This window comes from Zea mays, chromosome 5, assembly GCF_902167145.1.
Source record: "Zea mays cultivar B73 chromosome 5, Zm-B73-REFERENCE-NAM-5.0, whole genome shotgun sequence".
Taxonomy (NCBI): domain Eukaryota; kingdom Viridiplantae; phylum Streptophyta; class Magnoliopsida; order Poales; family Poaceae; genus Zea; species Zea mays.
The window spans coordinates 40,413,270-40,438,055 of NC_050100.1; the positions used below are offsets into that span (position 1 = coordinate 40,413,270).

Sequence of the window (24,786 nt, forward strand, 5' to 3'; positions counted from 1 at the left end):
TTCTCATATGATAACCTGATGACAAGTATTAGCAATTCTGTGGTCGCAAGATACTGGAGGGCATTATTATTTCCGATGTTCCAAGAAAACTCGTGTATAGAGCAGGTGATACAAAATAAAAGGTACTACAAAATGTTGTCAGTTTAAGTCTTGCCGTGCGCAAAAAAACAGGTGGGCTTGTATTACAAGGACTAGCAACGGGCCAACAACACATTGCTAACTAAAAACCTATGAATACTGGTCAACAAAAATCGTAAGATGTGCATTCTCACAAATTACAGTCATATGTAAAATGAAACTGCTCCAGATAAACTATCAGGCAAATAACAGATTTTTGTACTCTAAAAATCAAGCTATTATTGGCCTGTAGCTTCTGTTTGTAGAGCTCACGACGATCTGCATTGGTGTCAGATTAGGCCATATGGGCCCACCACGTAATGATCTGCACACTTATGAACGATCTTCGTCATGTGTATGATTTGGGACCTCTCCTTGATTGTCAAGTGGCATATACTGCGCCATGATAGCTCTAATCTCAGAGTCCATGTATGACTGAAAAAAAATGAAGGAAATGTAATTCAGTTGATATTAGTGAATAGAATTATAGAAACTAGCAAAAAAGTTGCCATGCGTTTGAAGAAAATTCACAACATCATGTATCCGTCATCGGCAGTAAAATGTTTGGTCAGTTAACATACGAACTACAACTGACAATATTTAAGGACATCAACGACCAAAGCCGCAAGCTACTGTTAAAAGTTACTCATTGCATTTCTATTGAAAACTAAATGGCACAATATCAGCGCACAAATCTATGTCAAATAAGTCACACCTTTAGCAACCTGTGCTGTTAGGATCAAACAACAACATTGCATTTTAGTCCCAAGCAAGTTGAGTTAGGCTAGAGTTGAAACCCAACAAGAAGTCACCAAAACGAGAGAAAGGGGAGGGGGGAAAGTTTGAGAGCACTAAAAGGAAAAAGGCCTAATCAAGGTTCAGACACATGGATAGCTTCTTTCCAAACACTTCTATCCAAACACAACTTCATTGGGATATTCCATTCCTTCAAGTCTCTTTTAATTACCTCCTCCCATATCAAGTTTGGTCGTCCTCTACCTCTCTTCACATTATTGTCCCATCTTATGATGCCTCTGTACACTGGTGCCTATGGGGTCTCCGGTGGACATGCCCAAACCATCTCAACCGAAGTTAAATAAGCTTTTTTCAATTGGCGCTACTTCTAGTTGATCGAGTATGTCATCGTTTCTCACTCGGTCCAATCTTGTGTGGCCACATATCCAATGCAACATACACATCTCTGCGACACTTAGTTGTTGGATATGTCGTCTCTTAGTAGACCAACACTCAGCCCCATATAACATAGCAGGCCTAATCGCCGTCCTGTAGAACTTGCCTTTCAACTTTTGTGGCACTCTTTTGTCACATAGAACTCCCGATGCTTGACGCCATTTCATCCACCCCGCTTTGATCCTATGGCTAACATCTTCATCAATATCATCATCTCTCTATAGCATCGATCCCAAATAACGGAAGGTGTCCTTTGGCACTACCTGGCCTCCCAAGCTTACATCTCCATCCTCATTAATTGTAGTACCAAAGCCACATTTCATATACTCGGTTTTGGTCCTACTAATGCTAAATCCTTTTGACTCTTGAGTCTGACGCCATAACTCTAACTTTCTATTTACTCCTTCCTGACTTTCATCTACTAGAACTACATCGTCAGCGAAAAGCATACACCAAGGGATATTTCCTTGTATATCCCTCGTAACCTCATCTATCACTAAGGCAAATAGATAATGGCTCAAAGATGAACCTTGATGTAGTCCTATGTTAATCGGGAAAACATTTGTATCACCATCGGTTAGAGATGGCAATGGGGCCCCGATCCCCGATTCCTCGTGGGGAATTCCTCTATTAGGGGACGGGGATGAGAAAGTTTTTCCCCCACGGGGATGTAAATAGGGAAAAATCTCCCCCCGACGGGTAAACGGGGATGGGGGCGAGGAAGCATTCCCCATCCCCGTTCCTCGTGGGGACCCGTTAAGCCTGCACGTGACGATGTTTTTGTGTGATAGTGAATGATAAAAATACATAATTACCTTGTCAAGAGATCAATCATTGTACAAATGTGTTCTTTTTTATGTACACATAATGATTTCTTTAATTTAATAATATGTATAAGTAAAAATGTTTTGCATTGATAACAAAGGATGTATGTCCTAATTATAATTTAAACCGAGACGGGGATCCCCATCGGGATTTACCCACGCAGGGAACGAGGATGGGGAAGAAATGTTTCCTGCAAACGTTCGTGGGGATCTCCGCGAGGAAATTTTTTCGTCGTGGGAACGGGTATGGAGAGCTATTCCACGATGGGGAATTTCCCATTGCCATCCCTACCTTGTCATACATGTCCTTGATGAGTGTAACATACTTTGTTGGGCCTTTATGCTTATCCAATGCCCACCACATGAGATTCCTAGGTATTTTATCATAGGCCTTTTCCAAGTCGATAAAAACCATGTGCAAGTCCATATACCGCTCCATGAGTTGTCTTATTAAGAAAATTACTTTCATGTTTGACCTTTCAGGCATGAATCCAAATTGGTTCATAGTGATATGCGTCATTCCTCTCAGGCGATGCTCAGTAACTCTATCCCATAGCTTCATAGTGTGGCTCATGAGCTTAATCCATCGATAGTTGGTACAACTTTGAATATCTCCCTTGTTCTTCAAGATTGGTACTAATGTACTCAACTCATCAGGCATCTTGTTTGATCGAAAATATGGTTGAACAACTTGGTTAGCCAAATGATAGCAATATCCCCAAGGCATCTTGTTTGATCAAAAATATGGTTGAACACCTCTATTGGGATACCATACGGGCTCATCGCCTTGCCCCCTTTCATCCTCTTTAAAGCTTCTTTGGCCTCTGATTCTTGGATCCTACGTACCAAGCATCTATTTAAATCATCAAAGGAGTCATCCAATTGGGTGTCCATAGTCTCATTCTCGCCATTGAAAAGATTGTCAAAATACCCCTGCCACCTCTGTTTGATGTCTTGTCCTTTCACCAAGAGTTGATCCAACTCATCCTTAATGCATTTAACTTGGTTGAGGTCCCTCGTCTTCCTTTCTCGAATCCTAGCCATCTTATAGACATCCTTGTCCTCTTCCTTTGTACTTAGTCTTTGGTAAAGATCATCATAGGCTCGACCCTTTGCCTCAATCACAGCTCGCTTTGCGGTCTTCTTTACCATCTTATACCTCTCTAGGTTGACTGTGCTCCTGTCATGGAACAAGCTCCTGTAACATTCTTTCTTCTCCTTTATTGCCTTTTGAACGTCCTCGGTCCACCACCAAGTATCTTTAGGTTCAACTCTACTCCCTTTGGTCACTCCAAACATCTCTGACGCCACCTTCCTAATACAAGTTGCCATCTTCGGACCAAGCGTCCTCCACAAAAACTTTCCCTAAAAACTTCGGATGTCTCCCCTTTGAGTTTCCACCACTTCGTCCTCGCAATTTTGGCATGTTTATCCCTATGGGTACGGATCCAAAAACGGAAGTCAGCCACCACAAGATTATGTTGGGACACGACACTCTCTCCAAGTATCACCTTACAATCCAAACATATGTGTTTATCTTCTCTCCTTGTGAGAACGAAGTCGATCTGGATCAAACAATGGCCACTGCTAAAAGTCACCAAATGAGAATCTCTCTTTTTGAAGAAAGTGTTGGCTATCACTAGGTTGTAGACTATAGCAAAGTCCAAAATATCCTCTTGATTCCTACTACCATACCTGAAACCTCCATGAGCCGGCTCATAACCTGCATTTGTTGAACCTACATGACCATTGAGATCTCCTATGAAAAGCTTCTCATTGATGGGTACTGCTCTGACCATGCCATCTAAGTGTTCCCAGAACATCCTCTTCTCGCTCTCACTAAGACCAACTTGAGGGGCATATGCACTTACAATGTTCAAGACTACATCCCCAAAACTAGTTTGACTAGGATAATCCTATTTCCCTGCCTTTTGACATCGAGCACTCCATCCTTGAGGGTCTTATCAATCAGGATACCTACTCCATTTTTGTTTGCCACTGTTCCTGAGTACCAAAGATTGAAACCAGTGTTCTCCTGGACACATAGGATCTTAACACGACTCCTTCTCGCTGCATCAACTAACTCTCTTAGCAACATGTGCTGTTAGGATAAGAACCTAAATTGTGGTTTCCAATGTGTAGCAGATGTAATGCCACCATCTCAAACATGGAGCATTTTTTTTCTTGAACACACAGAAGATGTGCATCATTATATTAAGAAAAAGAAGAGAGAGCCCTTACAAACACATCGCGACAGGTCCTTCAAAACCAACACGCGTATGTTACAAACTTGCCCAACCACAACCGAAGCCCACAAACTTAGTTTGGCACCAAGGTTTCAAGCCACATGAAAAACTTGCATTTACCTAGGGCCAAGATTTTCATATTCTAACCCAAAAGCTCCATGAAGGAGGCCACTGTAAGTTGATTGCGCACCATTTGAGGAAATCTCCAAATATGGGAATCCTCAATTCCAGACTGCAAACATACATGTCTAGATACATCCCTAAGGCCAAAGGGCTCAGAAATGACACCCACGGTGATAGGCCGTGGAATATCAGAGACCCAAGCATTATTAGCGGGGCCTTCAGAAATTATTAGCGAGCCTTCAAAAAATATCCTCATGTTAGCTTTCCTTTTAGATACCAAAGGCAAAAACTTGAGGCGCAAGATCAGCAACCATGATACGGCGTTGCCACCATGGTGTGTGTAAGAGGGTTGAAACCCAAACCTAAACAGGTTGACTCACTAACTAATTGGGATAAACCCATTGCTAACTAACCAGGGGTAAGGATGACTCCTTGTTATTCTCATCTACTAACTGAAACAAACTAGCAACAGCTAACCTCTTGTCCCCCTCTCTAGTCATGGTTGTGTCGCTGGAACTGGAGTCTAAAGAAAGAGTCTACAACATTTCACCCCCTTGTCGACAAAGAGCTCACCCATGAGCTCTACTGCTGGAACTGGAAAATGCCTCTTAAAGTCCACGGCCTGCTCCCATGTTGTGTCAGTACCATAGACAGCACCGGCAGTGGCTGCAGCAAGCCAGCAGGGTGGAGGTGCCCTGACCTGTGTTGCTGGCAGGTTGTACAGCCGCATACAAACTCGTGGACTAAACGAAGAGTATGTGGGCTATAGAAGGACGCCCTCCAACGGTTCACCATCTTTTCAATAGTCAATACCCTCATGATTGGTGTCATGGGCAAAGGAGAGCAATTGAGGCCACAAGAAGGAAGCATGAGGGACAGATCTTGCCACAAAGCAGCAGCAGCCCGTCAGCTTCGGAGCAGCCAGCACGCGTCTTCCCAGCCTGTAGCTTGGCACGGAGTGCAGCCAATTGTGGATCAGCCATGGCCTCAGCTCGTAGAATGTCGAAGATCTCGAATGTTGGGCAGATATGTTGTGGATGGCTGCCGCCTCTTCACCCCGATAAGATAGCACGTCAGCAGTGTCGTTAAGCTTGTCGGGCTTGTATTCCACCTCCAAGTCATAGCCGAACAGCTTGCTGACCCATGTATGTTGGAGAATGGTGGATAGCCGCTGATCAAGGAGGAACTTTAGGCTGTAGTAGTCCGTGCGTACAGTGAGCTGTCGGCCCCCAAATGTACCGACGCCAATGGCGCACCGCCTTCACTAGACTGATCAATTCTCGCTAATAGGCCGATAGCTTTTGGTGAAGTAGAGCCACTGGCCTGCTGAAGTAAGCAATGGCATTGTCCCCTTGGTGCAGCAGCATGCCAAAGCCTATGCCCGAGACATCGCAGTCGATGACGAAGCACTTGTTGAAGTCGGGCATTTGCAATAGTGGTGCAGTTATCATGGCCTGCTTGAGCTGCAGGAATGTCGCATTCGCTTCATCCATCCATTTGAAGGCGTTAGGGGGGCACCCACCAAGCCATACCCCGCGATGAACTTGCGGTAGTACCCGGTGAGCCTCAGAAACCACCACATCGTCCGTAGGAAGAGCGGTAGTGGCCATATCTCCACAGACTCCACCTTAGATGGGTCCATGGCCACATCGGCAGCCGAGAAGATTTCAGCAAGATAGGCCATGAACTCCTCCCAAAAAACACTTGAACCGCTTGAGGGCGAGGTGGTTATCTTGTAGCGCCTAGAAGCATGTTTTACATGCTACAGGTGTTCGAACCAGGATCTTAAACAGCAATATGTCATCGAAGAAAACCAACACAAATTTGCAAATAAAGGGATGAAAAGCACATCATTCATCAAAGCTTGAAAGGTCGTGTGTTGGTTAGACTGAAAGGCATCACCAAGAACTCGAAGTGGCACCTACGCGTTTAGAGCACCATCTTGTTGACATCGTCCGGATGCCTGCACACTTGATGATAGCCACTACAGAGATCTAGCTTGGTAAAGAACCTCACGCTACGGAGCTCATCCAAGAGCTCGTGAACCACTGAGATCGAAAACTTGTCCTTCATTGTCTTCGTGTTCAGCTTGCGATAGTCGATGCAGAAGCACCACGTGTCATTTGTCTTCTTGATAAGCAACATCAACAATGAGAACGCTGAGGTGCACTCGCGGATGATGTTGTGTTACAACATGTCATCGTATTGGATTTCAATATCACATCCTTGAGCTGCTCCGGGTAGTGGTACGGCCAGACAGCCATTGGTGTTATGCCCGACAGTAGCCTGATGTGATGGTCATGACAGCAACATGGAAGCAGACCACAAGGCTCGGCGAAAAGGTTGACAAAGGAGTCCAGCAGTGCCTTAGAGAGCTCCCAAGTCGTAGACAAGGCCATGTGCCAAGGTGGCGTCCTGCCCACCTGTCCATCAAATTGTGCGCCATTGACACCAAAAGGCCATGGTTATATCATCGAAATTCCATAAGACGGGACCCAAAGTTACCATACGAGACGTCGGTCACACCCACAGGAGTAATTGGGTTCTCCAGCGATGGTTCATTGGCTAGTTGTTAGTCGTGGGAATCCAAGCGTGTGTTCGCCATGGTGACCTGCACCAAGATGTGGTCCAGTGTGGCGAGTCGGAGAGGTTTCTAGGATCAGTGTCGACATCGGACATGATGGTCGATGTGTCGGGTAGCTTTGATACTAAATTGATACGAGCGTAGAGGGTGTAGCAGCGGATGAGATTGGCGGATGGAACGAAGTGGATAGGGAACTTGACTGGAAGTGGTACTATTGTTGTCACCAAGGCCAAATTGAATGCCAACTAAGGTGACCAAAGCAATCCCACCTAACTAGGGAGACTTTACTTTGATGATCTCCTAGGTACATAGTACAGTCCATTTTATAGCTAAAGAACCTTATTTGCTCATCTACTAACTAATTGGAATAAGCCCATTGCTAACTAACCAGGGATAAAGATGACCGGCTAACTAATGGGGATAAGTCCATCGCTAAATAACCAGGGAGGATGATTCCTTGTTATTCTCATATACTAACTTAAAAAAACTAGCAATAGCTAACCTTCTTGGCACCGGCCCCTCTCTAGCCACGATTGTGCTGCTAGTACTGGCATCGAGGAAAGAGTCCAGAATAAACCCTTTGTACATGAATCCAGCGATATGTCTAAAACAAGGTTTTGTGACCATCCTCGACTACAGAAACAACTGCGGAGAAAAAGGCCTCAACACATGGATGGACTTGAACATGAAAATTGTCCATGGATGACTAAGATTTTTTTTCAGCCATGGCCATTTTTGCTTGATGCACCCATCCAAGGTTCTGAAGGTTAGAGATGCCAGGTCGACCAAGCTCACGAGGAAGATACACTTTGGTTCAAGTTACAAGGCAGTGAAGTGACCTCCCATCACATCATTTCTTCCTCTCCACAATAATCCTCTTCTGATCATGTCAATAACCTTGATTGCCCAAGGTGAAAAGGTCAATGGCCATCAAAGATAAACTAGCATTGAAGTAAGCACGAATTCAACCAAAATCCGTAGGCTCTCTTTGGTCAACACATTCGCTTTCCAACTCACAAACGGTTATAGCAAGTCAATCAATAAAGGTCTGCAATTGTGCTTTTGTCAATTTTCTCAAGGAGATTGGAACGCCAAGATACTTGCATGGGAAGTCAAGTAATTCACACGAGAGGTGATGTTGTATGGAAGCCAAGTCATTCTCTGTACAGTATGGGATAAACATTACTCTTTTGCTTCTCACCCCAGAAGCATCACCAAACAAATCCAGCAGCCTAAGAGAGAAATCTATGTCACTGGCTAAAGGGCGCAAGAAAAGGACAAGTCATCAATCATAGAGAGACTCTGGTGGAGAGATTCTGTGGTTACCTTTCATCCCTAGATCCTAAAATGTTTTACTTCCATCAGTACATTTTGGATACATCATTAGTCAAATATTAAGTACTTAAGTGGTAGTACGATAGCTTCGATTATAGATCGAGTTGATCATACATGTGATTTTTCATGCAAATTAGACTATCTGGATATGTCTACACGTGATGGCACAAACCCAACCATCTGCTTAATATAAACGGTATAATACATAAAGGGTAAGTATTTTAAAATGAAATACATTTAACAAAAAACAGATATTCCTACATAAGGAATAGGCCCAGAGATAGAAAATCACTCATCATGAAACATGGACAAACAACGAAAGAACAAAAGTAAGGGTGTGCATGTGCTAGCTTACCCTTAGTCTGTATTTGTACACAACATAACTTCCCGCTGCCACAACAGCAACAACTATCAAGATACCCCACACTGCAGCCCATGCTGCTTTAGCCTGAACTGCTGTCTTGCCTGCAGATTAACCATTTATATATACTCAATTGATACACTAAGGATAAGCAAAAGCTATCAGTTGAGTTGGAAATTACTTATGCAGGTGTCATGCTCTCTGATGTACAAAAGGTCACCACTGCAAGTGCAGTCATAGCCACCCCATGTATCTTTGCAGTTGCATTCAGGACACTGACAAGCTTTTTTCTCCTTGCACTCATCAATGTCTGCAATGAATTAGAAGAGATGTATTTTCTGCATTGCACTAAATATCTACTTCATTACCATGTAAATACTACCAACAGTACAAAATCTATGTATATGTGTATAGCAAGTTGATTTAGGGTGCAAATATTTCTCACTTCCGTTTCTCAAGGCAGAATGTTGAAATCAAAGACCATATAGATGAATTTATAAGTATAGTGTCACATCAGGGAAAATAAGGCATTGTCTTCTTGTTCCACATTAAGGGAATTAAACAAGTCTAATGTTGTTGAAGTGTAAACCCTTAAAATAAAGTCGGAAGCAGTCATTTAATATTTAAGAATAATAGTAGAGTTTGTTTCGATATGTGATTTGTTATTTAGGAATGTCCATTTAGATAAATAAACAAATAAAAAAATGTGTATTCACGCATCCCATGCAGGATCTTTGAATTGTGCATATAAATTTGATTTCAAAACATCAATCAGGGTTGGGACATTTAAAACTGGAAATGAAAACTAAGATTAGAAATAGAAAAGAAAATTTTAAAAAATGAAGTCTACCATGGTCGACTCCCTTAGCCCATTGGCCAAAAGGGCCACTACTCGGCGTATTGTCGGCCCACGCCAGATGGGCCGCGCGCCAAGCAACAGGAAGCGACACTCTTTGTTCTCTTCTGTATTTTATTCACCTTGTCGGACGCGACGTCATCACAATGTCATGGCTGACATCACCCATACGCTTCTTTCAGTCGTTGACGGCTGGGCTCCTTGGCATCGTCTCGTATTTTCAGTCGTATCTCCCCGGACGATGGATTTCCAAGACACAATGAACCGCCCCGTCAGATCCTTCTCCTTCGTAACGAACACAAGTACACCGTAACAAACTTCCAGGAAATCACAACAAACTCGTCGATAGGTTGTTCCCCACTCGGACACTTTTCTTCCACGACTATAAGAACGTCGAGGCTCGACATCTATCCCATGTGCACGCGAGAGATCGCCATCACCGCGTGTGCGCAGCTGAGCTACCACCATCGCCAGACCGAACCTAGGAAAGAGAGGGGATGATATTTAAGTCATGCAAGAGCCATTATCTAGTCTTAGGAAGGGGTCAGGCTCTACCACCAAAGCACGCCGCTCAAGCACGGAGGTTTCCTGAGCGGGGTAAGCACACAGTGTGGGCAGGATTGCCCATCATGACGTGGAGCCGCCACACATGGTCGTCAGAGCTATGCGTAGGACTATGTACGGTAAGGATCCCTCCCCTAAGTTCGCTCTCACCTCTGCTACGCTTAGCACCTTCTGGATCAAAGTTTCGAACATGAGAATCGAGTTTGGGAAAACCCGGCGATGGCGCCACCGTGCTGCACGGGATCGCTGCCGCAGTCCGTGGTTGGGAGAAAAAGATAATGCGGGGGGCGCTGTGTATCGTTAGATCAATCACAGATGGCTAGGATTAGAATGAAGAAAACATTTCGTCTAGGGATAATCTCGTAGGTATATCGACGGTTGTATGATTGAGAGCAGATCGCGGGGTTTTAAAATCTGGACCAAAACTTTTAGATCCAGCGGTCCATAGAAGCCCATACCCCCTTCACCTGACAATTTTGTAAAAGAGACCCTGCACTTCCCTCTAATAAACCCGCCATCCTCCTGTATAGTAAAATTATTACGAAGGAGTCCTAGATTTCATAACTTAGACCCTGAGGTTTCAACAAATTGGACCTGCCATCCATTATATAGTTAAATAAATATAAATAAAAAACAGGAAATTGCAGAATAATCTTCGAAAATTGTTTTTACAGACAAAATAATTATTAAAACACCTAGAATCTTAGAAAATCCATAACTTACTCATCCTAAATCCGATTTTAGTTGTTCTTAAACCTACGAATCCGTAGCGACGCATAGAATATTATTGTGTGGTTTGTTCTCATGTTTTGGTGTAGTGCTATCATATCCATTATTTGTTTATTTGTATATATTGCTACGAATAGAAGCGAGATTACGAGGCACCTCAAGCACAACTTGAAGAAGTACCTGGAGTTGCACCAAAAAGGCAAGTTGTACCCTTGATCACATTCTTTTACCTAATACTGTTTCTGTTAATCATCGTGACATGCTTTGATTAATTTGATGGGACCTTATAGGTAACCCTAGTTTTGTCTACCATATACCTTGCATACAAATGAACTATTAGGTAGTCTTGCTATTGCTCTACTTGGTTTTTGGGAATAATATATATCTGAATTATGATTATGCTTTATCATTGTTGATGGATTATTTATTGTTAATGATAAGATTATTGTGTTAATTCGAATAAGGAGCTTAACCTGAGATAACAGTGCTACCACAAGGGTGGTATGGGACACCCTTGGCTGACTAATTAGAAAAGCTGGTGGAGGACTATCTTACCCAAAGGGGGCAACCGCGGTGTGAGGAGCTGCCAGTATAGGGAGGTTCTCGTTCGATCATGCTGCGATGGCTTTTCGGACGAGGGATTCCTATGTCGCCCCCTTCTTGCAGAAACCATAACGGGTTTTCTGAAGCTAGTGGAACATTGTAAAGGCCCCCCTTCTCGCAAAAACCATAGCGGGTTTTCTGAAGCTAATGAAACTTTGTAAAGGCCTCGTAGTGGGACCTTGCCTCGTCTCCTCGGTAGAGATGAATGGGACTCGAGACCCCTTGTGATTTATTATTTATGGAAATTAACTTAATTTGTCATTTGCATTGCATTGTGTGATTTATTATTAATTGTGATCAGTTATTTAATTGTGTTGGCATACACTTATACTTAGTAACGGCTAATAAATTTTGACCAACTTATTAAAAGCAATGCTCAGCCTTAACCATTTTTGTTGATAAGCCTTTACACTACACATGAGCCCCCACCATAAGTGAGCTCATGCACATTATTCCCTACACGTGTTGAGCGATGAACATATGTGAGCTCACTCTTGCTATAATCACACCAAGAGAAGAGCAGGTACCACCGGAGGAGCACTACTACGATGAGTTCGATGAGATCTATGTGTTGTCTCCCAGACAACTATGGTGTCATGGAGAGAGTTATCTTAGTTCGAGTTATTTTACTATCATATATTTTGTTAGACATTCTCGTTATATAATAAAGTTGATAACATTTGTCTCTATACATCGAGTCATTATATGTGTGAATCTTTATTTAGCGCACATATGAGATGCGCCTAGGTCTACCCTTAAATCCAGGTGTGACATGAAGCCTTTACAAAGGGGAAAATATCTTGCGCAATCAATCATGTTGGTGCAATCATGAAGAGATATGGCGCATCCAATCAAAATCCAACAATGACTGCTATTTTAGGTGGAAAGGGTTAAATATAAAATAGGTACTAGGTTTTAAGTGGAAGGGGTTAAATATAAAATAGCAGAAAACATTGGATTTTAACTATATGCACCAGATCACTTGATTGCACGATTAAACCAATATGATTGATTCACAAGATATGTTCCATTCACAACGACACATAAGATAACTTTAAGATCACACAAATCTTATAATGTTGCTAGTGCAAGAATGTGAGAATTTTGAACATCACATAAATAATTATTTCTAAATATAATCGTAAGGGAATAGAAAGTCTGATGTAACTATATAAACACCACCAAAAAGGGTTTCGATTATTTATTGTGTTGGTCCCTTGGTGAATTTGGAAGCCTAGGGATAGGTGTGCTTTTTAAGGGCTTCTCCTTATTCTGGCCTCTTAGTACAAGAGAATAAAGATGAGGCAAAAATGTTGTGTGGCAGGGGCCAAACGCCTCAGGCACATTTGGCCATAGTCTGATTGTATGGATGACTTGATGGTCGCCACTAGTATTCTTCGGCAAGTGATGCTTGCAAAGCCTTTAGGGCTTGTATGAGTCTCTTTTGACTCCCTCTTTTTTTAATATAATAATACACCGCTGACCGCTCTCCTATGTGTTTGAGAAGAAATGGTGATGATGAGGCAAATTATATTACTAAATACAGCACCTTCACATTTTTTAACGCCGTCCCCTCGGAAACCAGCTGGGCACAGGCATTTCCCATCTCCAGATTCCTGGAAAGAAAAAAAAGTTGGGAAGCAACAGACAGATATTCAGTAATAAAGCCATAGATCATGTAATAAAATCCTAAACCTACCTGGCAAGCAGAGAATGTTTTTCCGTTGCGAGTTTCATGCCAACATCCTCCATGGTTTATCAAGCATTTTCCTGGTCCAGCAGCTGCAATAACATAGATGACTATTATAAACCTCTTTATTACCTTACATAAATTGTTTAAACAAATTGTGAATGTTTTGACGTGTGGCAAAAAAAAGGATGCATATTCCACATTTTAAAGAAGGTAAATTCATATCAAGGTGTGCAAGTTTACAAAACTACAACATAATTTCAACTCCAAAACAATGATAAAAATTGGCAATGCTCAATAGATCACTACTACAAAACAAATAAAATATTTTACAGACTTAATCCATAGCAGTGTATCTGGAGATTATTCCACTAAATCGGCATATGATCGTTTTATGGCTGGTTCAGTCTCTTTTGAGCCGGCTACTAGAATTTGGATAAGTTGGGCCCCCCAAGGTGTAAATTCTTCATTTGGTTGGCTTCTCTAAATCGTTGCTGGACAGCGGATAGATTAAGCAGACGAGGTCTTGAGCATCCTGTAAGGTGCCCCCTTTGTGACCAGCAGGAGGAAACAGTTCAGCATATCTTAGTGGCTTGTGTGTTTGCCAGAGACACTTGGTGGCAGACTTTGCACAAGGTAGGGCTGCATCGCCTGACTCCAGGATTGGCAACAACGACCTTCCAAGACTGGTGGAGAGAAGCTGAGTGTCAGGTGCCAAAAAACCAAAAAAGAGGATTTAATTCCTTAGTGATTCTGGTGGCTTGGTGGCTATGGAAGCATAGAAATGAATGTGTGTTTGATGGTGCATCCCCCAACATCAGCATCATCATGCAGCATATTCATGAGGATGCTGTTCGGTGGGGCTTGGCAGGGGCAAGAGATCTTAGGAGATTGTGGCCTTATGTGCTGGTGGGGCTGGGGGTTGTTTGGATACCCACCCCCTTTTTTTTCTTCTTTTTTCTGTCTTGATCTATTTTCTATTTTTTTCTATTTTTTTTGGCAGCTTGTACTGGGTCTATTTTAGACCTCTATCTCCTTTTTCTTAATATATAAGATGCGCAGTTCTCCTGCGCGTTCGATAAAAATCCATAGCAGTGTTACCAAAAGCATTGATTTGGTGTCATTTAAGCACCAAAGCGCTGCAGGCGCAATGACATAGAAGGTGCTTGTTTCAACTTAAAATCAGATTATGGCTGTCAAAATCCGATTCTGTCAGCTAAACGCTTTGCTTCTCAGTCCGCTTTTGTGAGAATCGCTTCTGTGAAAATCGCTCAAATCAACATGAACGCATAATCTGCCGAGTCGTCGCAATGGGAGGAATTTGTTGCTTCCTAGATCCTAAACCCTATGGACTCCATCTTTCTCCGCAGTAGGCCTCATGATATTCAGATTCTCGTGACAGTTATATTATCTACAAATCCAGATTCTTAGAAAAGCTCTTCAGGAAAAAAACTATACCAAACAAGCCCCTAGCAGGCACGTCTTATATATGTATGGCATACGCCTTACGGGCTTGCGGCAATGTCGCTTTGGCATCTGATTCAAATTAAATCGCTAATGACAGACGCCATACAGGGAAGCCTCTGTTCTAGGCAACGGGAAAAGAGGAATAGGAAACGGCAGGAAAAACTAAGAGAAGGAACGCGCAAGCGAAATATAGCGAGTGGGAGAGAGAGAGAGAGAGCAGGTCCGCGATAGATTCTCACACCAATGAGCGGGAGAGCAGGAGGAGAAACATAAATCGCAGCTTGCCCGCACCAACATTTTCTCCCACGCCAACGAGAAAAGTTGTTGGTCGCTCGCCATTGAGTCGTGTGGCCACCTGCGCGGGTCGTGGCCATCTTCCCCCAATAGGCGCTAGCCTGCAGCATCCCACCTCCTTTGTCCTCCATCGAGCTGCAGCTTACAAAGCCCTTCTGTTCCTCCTAGCAAAGCAGCACATTCGGAAGAGAGAGGGAAGCAAGAGACAGAGAGGGGTGGAGACGGAATGACAGTGGAGATTGGAGAACGAAAGTGGTGGAGCGGCACTAGAGAGGATTGGGATTTGATCATTTGGGAGTTTGAGAGATGAATAGTTTGGTGGGCTGAGCCAGACAACTACTTGCTCCTCCTCCTTTCTTTTCCTTTTTTCCTTTTCGTTTTTCTTACTATCTACTGCTCTAAGCTGTTTTTTAAGTTTTCCTTGGGCTGTTAAGGTGTCGCCTCATGCCTTAGTCGCTTAAGTGTAAGGCAGTAGTCAGTCACCACACCTCGCTTTACCGCTTTGATAACCATGATCCATAGTGCACTAAAAGTTTTACTACCAGTGTTTACTATATCTCATTTGACTTGTTTATAAGTGCATCTTTCGAGAATGGACTTAACCATGCAGATTTGTGCAGAATATCTGGATTCTAAACACACTGAAGAAAATGAAGGTGACAAGCTGAACACACTTTCAAGTGAAAACAGCTCTGCTAGTTCATTCATTCTTGTTGCTTCTCCTTACATATATTTACATACATAGAAAGAAAATGGGGTTATGTTATTGAGCTGCCACAACTGATCTTTACAATTGAAGAATTCTTGATTAGTTGAGTTGAGTATCAGTTTCCATCTTTTCTAGAGTAATATCTTCCTTAGTTATTTTCATCTGTCATCTCTTTGATCAAATTTTTTACAAGGTGTTCTATTTTAAATGGATAACTTGTGCATTGCACTGATTCTCTCCAAGTCCAGTGTCCACACTCTTTTTCATCCAGACATCTAGCTGTTGGCAGCTGTCGCAGCACTGCACAGGTGAGCACCGAATGACAGAACACACAGACACGAGCACCAGCAAATGCTGCTTGAATTAAACTGCTTCCTTTCATTATCATATCAACATATATATACACAAAGACAGTTCCAGTCTGTGTGTGAAGCGGAACCAGTGTCCTAGTGCTGCTATTCAGCCTACTGGAAGTTGTTAGCTCTTATGAAATTACACTGCAATTGCTTCCAAGTCACGGGTTCGAAGCAGCCTCTCCACATTTAGGGGGAGGCTTGCCTTGCTTTATCCCTTCCCCAGACTTTCTGTCACAGCAAGGCCAGATGTTTTTTTGTCGAACACACAGGAGAACTGTGTATCATTGTACTAAGAAGAAAAGGGGAAAGACCCCAGAACTAACATTACAAAGAGAAGACACCCACACACACACACACACAAGAAAAAACCCCACCCAGCCAAGCCAGAGTGCCTGTCAGCTGGCAGACACCCCAACAATAATAACATCAGAGAAACTATCCCACACGGCTTTGATCATGGAGGAAGGAAACCCCCTTAGCTCCATCCAAGGACCACATAATAGCTTCCTCCCTGGCCAGCCGAACGGCCACCACCAGGCTCGGGGAGGAACCATTGAAGACCACACCATTTCTATGCTTCCACAACATCCAAGCACCCAGAGCGACCAAAGAGTCAAAGCCCTTCTTACTCAGCCCATCAAGCCGAGCACTATTGGAACACCACCAGAGATCAAAATCGTCAATATCCTGTCCTGGAATGAAGCCCTGCAGTCCAAAAGGCTTGAACAATTCGAACCAGAAAAGACGTGCAAAGGAGCAGCCCACCAGCAAGTGATTTATCGATTCATCTTGTTGGTCACAAAGTGGGCAAAGAAGCGATTGAGTCAAGCCTCTTTTAGCCAACCTATCTGTTGTCCAACATTTGTTATGAGCCATCAGCCATAGAAAGAACCGACATTTGCCAGGGGCCCAAGTCTTCCACAAAACATAGCAGATAGCAGCATACGCGGATTTTGAGGAGTCATTTGCCAAGGCCAGATGTAGATTAGAGTCATTAGACAGCAAGGAGTTCACCTATTGTCAACCTTCTGTCACAGCAAAACAAGCAAAGCAAGAGGCAGATTATTTTGCAATCCTTCCCCTAATCCTGCTGCTACTCCTTGAGCCTGAGATCCACCATTCCAATTTTGCTCCTAGGCTCCAAGAACAGAAGACGCCCAAGAGGTTTGGTGAGGATGTCTGCGAGCTGCCAACCAATCTCGACGAACTCGAGGATGATACTTGATGTCCATACTCCAGTTGTGGAGAACATGGTTCTTGGCGATGAAAGATTGCAGGGTTGGTTGTCCACCATCAGTGCTGGTGTGTGAGCATCAATTCTGGTGAGCTCGCACAGCAGCCGAAGCAGCCAAACTCCTTGGCATGCTGCTAAAGCCAAGCAATGTACTCTGCCTCACACATTGATAATGCCACCACCTTCTATTTCTATGTCTGCAGCTCATGTCGCCGAGCACTCTGCTCGCCATCCCTGGAGTTGCAGCGTTGCCAATAAGATTCTCCATGGTGCGGAGGCAGACTTCCTCGCCTTGGTGGGAGGTGTTGATATGGGGGTGCAAGTCAGCTTGGCAAAGACGCTAACTGGACCGGGCTCAACAGAGGGGTCCCTTGATCTATCGGGGTGGAGCCTGTGCTGCCACAGCTGGGGACTGCTTGCCCGCCCATCGTGGGCAAGTTTGCATGCCCACCAGGGGCCGGTGTCTCCTTCGATGCAGCGCTCCCTAGCTCCTCCTGGCATGTGCCGCCACCGCCACCGCCATGGATGACAAGGTGCTCGATAACAAACATCCTATGAACACCTTCCCCTTGTGCCTAGACTTTCCCATGTCGCCTTCGCGGCAAAGACGATGTTGTGTGACACAGGTACTCATCCTTCGCACGGATCATATAGCCGGTAGGCCTTGCTCCCAGCCTCATAGCCTAGGAACATCGGCGTGCTCCTTTCCTCTAGCTTGGAGAGGTGGGGCAACCGAACATCCACAAGAACGACATGTCCATCTTCCTCTCGTACCAAACCTCGTATGGTGTCATCTCCTTCAAACTCTTTGTCGACGTGTGATTGAAGATAAAGACTACCATAGAAATAGCCTCACCCAGAACTCTGTCATCATCCGCTTGGCCTTCAACATGCTCCTGGCCATGCCAACCATCATCTAGTTGCCGCTCAACAACTCCGTTCTGTTGCGGTGAATACGGCGTGAAGAGATGGCACACGATGCCATGCTCGGAATAGTACTCGACAAACTCCACTGAAGTGAACTCCCTACCTTGATTGGTCCTGAGCACACATGGTTTCTTCCTAGACTTGGCTTACACCTACGCCAGGAAGCCCTTGATCACCGCCACTGCCACTGCCACATCCTTGCATGCTAGAAGTTGCAGCCACATGAAGTCGTTGTGGTTGCCCACCAGCAGTAGGATGCAGCGCCATCCTCCATGCGTAGCCAAAGTGATTGGCCCACATAGATCATCGTGGACAAACTTAAGGATATCACTGATGCAATAGTTGCCCAGTTTCAGAAATGGGGGCCTCCTCTGCTTCCCTGTCAGGCAGTTATTACGAAGCTCGCCAGCGCGCTTGATGACAAAGAGATTGTGCACCATCTCCTGGCATGTCAGGCTCCCAAACTCATTGAAGTTGAAGTGCACATATCAAGTGTGCCCACCTCCTCACTTTGCCTCATGGCCAAGCACATCGATTGTGCTAGCTTGAGATACAGCATGGTTCTCAAATCGCTTCACCTTAGCAAGAAGGTGGCGTTAGCGGTCGCGAATGTGTAGGTCGTTGTTGTTGATGAGGACTTGGCACCCACGCTCATCCAGTTGCACGATGTTGACCGAAGCCTCAGGTTGTTGTACACATCCATCAGCGCTTGATGCTCATCATTCTAGCACTTGATGATGGTGTCACGGCCACGGATGTCCACCCACAAGTTGTCACCGAACTTCACAGAGCCAACCACACTGACATCTAGCTTCGCAAACGCGTCCTTGTTGTCGGGTTATGTGGTTGCTAGCCCCAGTCAGGTACCACCTCTACTCCATGTCGCCGCCACCACTCCTGAGGTGAACCTAGACCCGAGATTCGTCGAGGGAGATGCTCTACTTTGCACTTGACTCCAACTCTTCAACCACATCATTCAGCACACACACTTGCTCCATTAGAAGCATTGGTTTGTTGTCTTCAGCCTACATGGTGCACCTACTCCTTTCCTTCTTTCTTGGGATTCTTGCAATCCTAGGCTCAATGCCCCCATCTTCCTGCACCCGCAACAAGTATCCATATCGAGGGGACGCGACTAGAGATGCGACTAGAGATGGCAATGGATACCCGAAACCCAAATACCCGACGGGTTTTACCCGATATGAAGGCGGGTACGGGATAATTTCTCTACCCGCGGGTATGTTAATGGGCAAGAACCTCTACCCGTTGGGTAGACGGGTACGGGTTGGTACTACCCATACCAGGCTACTCATGGGTAAAATATACCTGCATCAATGCCACTATAACCATCTAATAGAGCCCATCTTAGCTAAAATAAAACCCTTCTCTAGCTATCATTTGTCTAGCTACCAAGTTATGTATATGATTTGTTATATGTGAAGTTAAACTTGTTTTGTATGTTTATTTAATATTTTGAGTGATCGGTACTCAACGGGTGAAATTACCCGCGCAGGTATGGGTATGGGTAAGATTTTATACCCGCGAGCATATATGGGTAACCCGACGGGTAGAATTTTTTTAAATGGGTAACCCGACGGGTAGAATTTTTTTTAATGGGTACGGGTATAGAATGGTACTACCCGACGGATATGTACTCGTTGCCATCCCTAGACACGACGCATTGCCGACATCCTTCTTTTGTGAGCGTTTGTCGCAGCACTTCCTCGTGCTGCTACGATTGGACAACCCAAAGGAGCCTTCCTCAGATTGCCGCTCACGCATGTGGGCCGCCCACTCCTCAGTCAACACAACTTGCCTGTGACCATCATCCTCATCTCTGCGCGGTCATCGACTGCCTTCAGGCACTCTATCACGTCCCCGAGAGAGAGCATCAAAAAGTAGATCAAAATTTCAATGCCCCAAGAGAGGGCGTAAATGTTGATTCACTCCCAACCAACAGCTCCCACGTCCATGCGGCCGCCATAAATCAAGGGAGTTGAGTAGGGGAGTTGATTACGGGATTTGATTAGGGGAGTTAATTAAGGGATTTGATTTTTTATGGCAGTTACGAACACCATAAATCAAGGGATTCCCCTTTTTCATTGTGCACGTGGAAAATATGCATGCGGACATTGGTGGGCACCCCCGGGTTTGAGCATAAAAATCATCAACTTTGAGCATTAATAGTGATAGTGGTATGCGTAAAAATCTGCAATGTTGTTACAATGGTCAGTGTGATGTCACGTCTGACATCCCCGTAACAAATGTGTGTGAATCCAGATGGTTACCGTAAAAAACCAAGCCACGTGAGAATCGTCATATTTATCATCATACAAATCCTCAATAAAATGCATAAACAGTAAGTAGTAGGCATAAAACACAATCATGTTAGGCATAAACATGGATAGGGGAGGTCGTCGCCGGTGAATGGCCCCGAGGCCACCGGATCGAAGGATGCCCTCAGATGCCACCGGATCGGAGGTGGTCATCGTTGAAGGAAGTTCAAGACGTGATGGATCGGAGGAGGTCGTCGACGTCAGATGTCGCCGCGGGCGGTCGCCGTTGCCGCTCGTGACTCAAGCGATCGCCGCCATTCGCACCTCAGCCGGTCACGGCCGCTGCTCGCCGACATCGTGCCTCGGGTCGTAGTCCGTGCCACGAGTCGCAGGACGCCGTCGTCGACATCCAGATGCCGCTCGCACCTCGAGCGGTCGCGGTCGCTGCCACGCCCGAAACCCTAATCCCTAGAGTCTGAGGGTGCTTTTATAGACGCCCGGGGCCTAAGTCAGCTTGAGATGGTTCAGCTGAACCGGATGGCAGCATTGGGTCAGGGCTTCACCTAGTTATTGGAAGACCAGGGCTCCAAATATATAAACTATATATATATACACACACACAAAGGTAGTTCTAGTTTGTGTGTGAACTGGAACTGGTGAACCTTGACTGTTGTGGCAGCCAAATCTTTTGTCCTAGGGCTGCTATTCAGCCTACTGGATGTTGTCATGCTCTTGCAAGGAAATTAAACTGCAACTGCTTGCAAGCTTCTGTGCAAGGTCAGCAGTAGATTCGACAGCAAGGAATTGACCTATTGTCAACCTTCTGTTGCAGCAAAACAAGCTATAGTAATAAAGGCTGGGTGTAACATTTTCTCAGTACTATTTAGCAGATTTAAATATCCTGTTTGATGATGGTTTAAATCTCAAAAAAAACAATTTCTAAATGCAAAATTGAAATATCCTCTAGCTGCCATCTATCAGATTTAAATGGCACATTCTATCATATTTGATATCCTCTTCGTTTAACAAGCTTTTCATTCCAAAATGCAACTTGTTAATATAGCTGACACTAAGGTTATATTTTTAAATATTTCAGAGTTAGAATGTGGGAAAATAGAACAAAAGACATTACGTTCACAATTGCTGTAGCCATCGCCTTTAAATTGTACGCCATTGAAAGTGGGGCATTCACACACTCTACCACGGAAGGTGTCCTGAGTAAGAATGTTTGGATGACATTGATGTGAAAAAATAGAAAAAATATTCGCACATACACATCAATGAATATATTGTACCTATCTACACATACCCTACAGGCTGTTACATTAGCAGATTTGTCTTGCCAGCAGCCCCCGTTGTCATTCAGACACTCATTTGTCTCTATATCTGTTTTCAAACAGCTCAACAATTTGTAGCCTCCATATAATAAATTACTGATTACTGAATATTAGGTGTTAAATAGTTTATATGTGCTTACCATCACTCAGGCAAACATTTGGTTCTGTAGTTTCCTCAAAACCAGCACAAATAGCTTTGAGGACAGCTTTCCTCTCAAGCTTCCCTGTATTCCTTTTGCAGGTTAAAGTCATATAGAGTGGATGTAAGTTTGTGTACCTGCAGAATATTTACCTCGATATTGCCGGTTGTTCACAACAAGTGTAGGCAATATAGTAACATCTCCTCTTGAACCTTTCCCAATCTATACAATATAACAGCACAAATTAACTCATAGATAATGAAGGACGGTAAAAGGTCAATGAAATAGTCTGCAGTGACTGTTATATTTTAAAAAATAAATCTGTGTGCTTTATTTTACTAATAAAAGCTCCACGACAAACTACATAATATGCTAGGTCACTTCACCTGAGCATCTTGTTCCATTTTAAGTAACGGGTGGTCAGAATCAGCATTTGGGTCTCCCATGCATTTATCGACCTTCTTCACATCCAGACCTATTTCAAGTGTAAAAACATTACAGCTGTTACATGTATACTGAAGTGATCAACCATTATATCTGCAAGTTGCATGTCTGATTATATATCATGCTATGAACTGTGAACATCTGAACACTAATTCAAGTGAGAGTAAACATAGATTACTCAGATTAGCAAGTGGGTGCCAAGCATGTTAAAAACTTACAAACATGTTTTTACAAAATATATATACAATGTGGATTCTTAAGTAAGCGAGGAAAGAAAACGGAGCAAACCTAGTGATTTGATGACAGTTTCTGCACATTTTTTATTGTACTTCTTCTCCTTCATTGGACACCTTATGTGAAAATCAGTCACATAATCCCACCAGACCCATGGTTTCTTATTTTCGTTTGCAACTTTAAACACACATAACTGTCTGAGGTTCTCTACCACCACATCCTTTCCTTCGTAGCCTGTGCTAAAATCTTGCTCTGGATCAGGTGCACAGTACCTTCCATGGTTTATGCATTGAGACTTGCATTGTTTACTGATCACAAATGCTTGAGGACAGTACCAAGTAATGTAATGGGGCGTGAATTGGCTATAGCCACCTTTCTCAAGTAGTTGGGCAGCTCCTTTAAATTCCTTAAGAAAATTCATCAGCATATCACATTTAGGCCCGCATTCATCATTGCTGTTTGTCCATAACTCATACTCAACACGGTCATCTGGATGTGGAACAGCCTCCCTCCAATCAAGATTAACATTAACCATTTCCCCATCTTTAACAGCCTTCTTCAACTGGTCACCAAATTTTTCATCTATTAATGCAGAAGGAATGGTTATGTTTTGTATATACTTTGAAGCCTCGTCATCTTCACGAGGTAAATCCATTGTTATCAATGGTTCATCCTTGTCATCAACTACAAGTACTGCAGAGGCACCAGCATTTTGTGCATTCCAAACCTTCTTCGCAAATAAGCACTCTGGAAAACACATATGAAGGAGGAAAACTAGATTACCATGAAGCTTGAAGAAAAAAAAACAGTGATGGGCAGACCCATTGCCAAAGGCTCCCACATGAGTGAGGTCTAGAGAAGGGATAAACCGAGGTAAGCCTCCCCCCGCAAATGCGGACAGGCTGCTTCAAACCCGCGACCTGGTAACTTAGTGACACAGCTCTCACCACTGCACTCAACAGTGACTCAGTGAGACAGCTCTCACCGCAAACAGTGATGATGAAGGTTAAAAGGAAATAAAGGGTATATTTCAGAAGTTACTAGGGATGGTAAAAAAACAGCTAATACAGCAGAAAGTCATATGAGATCAGAGTCAGATTTTTGGCATTCCAGGGAATCAATAATTTCCTAGTTACATATTTTTGTCAAGTGACTCAATGACAGCTAAGATCAGATGGCAATGTCAAAATATCAATGCAGCATTAGAAGACAAATCACCAAAATGGTCTGCAGCACTCTTCACTCGTGCTTACTGATTAGTACTACAACAAAATCTCTGTAATCACCATTCTGCAAGTCTATTCGGTAGCAGCATAAGCCTCTCTACAAACATTCCCAATTATCTGAAACCACCAATTTTATGCCTACAGGAGACTATATTCAGCATCCAATGCATGGATCCACCAATTTATTATCTTAATAATGGAATAAAGATAATAAAAAACATATTTTGGTGTTGCTATTTATAGTGGTGTCAACTTCCTCGCCAGAGAGACTTAGAAAATGCTACACTAGCACCACCTAGTTGTAGTATGCTACAGCCGACAAAACCAGCCAGTAATAATTAATCAATTAGTTTGCAGCTAAGTCTCCAATCACAACTACAAAGCAAAGGGCATGGCACAAATCAGCCGCGCAAAGACAGATCGAGACATCGGGAGCACTTACCACCGCGGTCGATGAGGAGGAACGTGGGCATCGCGCCAGGCTTGGCACGGAAGGGGTGCCTGCCGTCGAAATCGTCGCAAGCCTTGGCGTTGTCCTTAGGGTAGACGACGGCGCCCGCCATGCTCCCGCCGTACTGTGGGATTCCGAAGTTCCCTATAGCGCTGTCGTGTCGTCCCCGCAACGAAGTCGGCGACGTCACCATCAGGCTGTTCTTCTCCACAACGAAGCGCGCCTCCGCCGCCGCCGCCGCGAGCAGCAGAAGCAGCAGCAGCCGAAACGCTTGCGCTCCCATCGCGTGCGAGCTCCGGCGCATCGGAAGCGAGGCCCAACGGAATAAATGCCGATGCAGTTTTTATTTCTTTTTGTTTTATTTTATATTGCCCCACTGATATCTGCCTCTCTCGCGTCGCACTCTCGCACCTCGTGGCTCGCGTGGAGCAGAGTGGAGTGAATGCTGGCCATGGTCAGTTGGTCACC

The 24,786-nt window shown here is 44.1% G+C and overlaps 1 protein-coding gene across 2 annotated transcripts; it reads right to left on the reverse strand.

Moving 5' to 3' along the window:
* Nucleotides 1–40: 40 nt before the first annotated feature.
* On the reverse strand, nt 41–24,786 carry LOC100191845 (uncharacterized). Of its 2 annotated transcripts, NM_001137269.1 has the most exons (12): nt 24,310–24,634; nt 22,696–23,388; nt 22,350–22,438; nt 22,116–22,185; nt 21,964–22,047; nt 21,796–21,872; nt 21,619–21,700; nt 13,233–13,315; nt 13,083–13,149; nt 8,963–9,091; nt 8,776–8,885; nt 73–552 (listed from the first exon to the last, which is right to left on the reverse strand). In NM_001137269.1, exons 1-12 carry the CDS (start codon nt 24,620–24,622, stop codon nt 451–453), a joined length of 1,899 nt encoding a protein of 632 aa, NP_001130741.1. In that variant the 5' UTR covers nt 24,623–24,634; the 3' UTR covers nt 73–450. The 2 variants fall into 2 exon arrangements, with proteins under 2 accessions (XP_035823557.1, NP_001130741.1); XM_035967664.1 differs by lacking the exons at nt 13,083–13,149; nt 13,233–13,315 and having other exon boundaries at nt 41–552; nt 24,310–24,786.

Coding starts and splice junctions, on each gene's coding strand:
- LOC100191845 (NM_001137269.1), bottom strand. CDS start 24,622: ATGCGCCGGAGCTCGCACGCGATGGGAGCGCAAGCGTTTCGGCTGCTG. Junction 13,316..21,618: donor TGGCTACAGCAATTGTGAAC/GTAATGTCTTTT, acceptor ATGTTATTGCAG/CTGCTGGACCAGGAAAATGC. Junction 8,886..8,962: donor AGAGCATGACACCTGCATAA/GTAATTTCCAAC, acceptor GTTAATCTGCAG/GCAAGACAGCAGTTCAGGCT.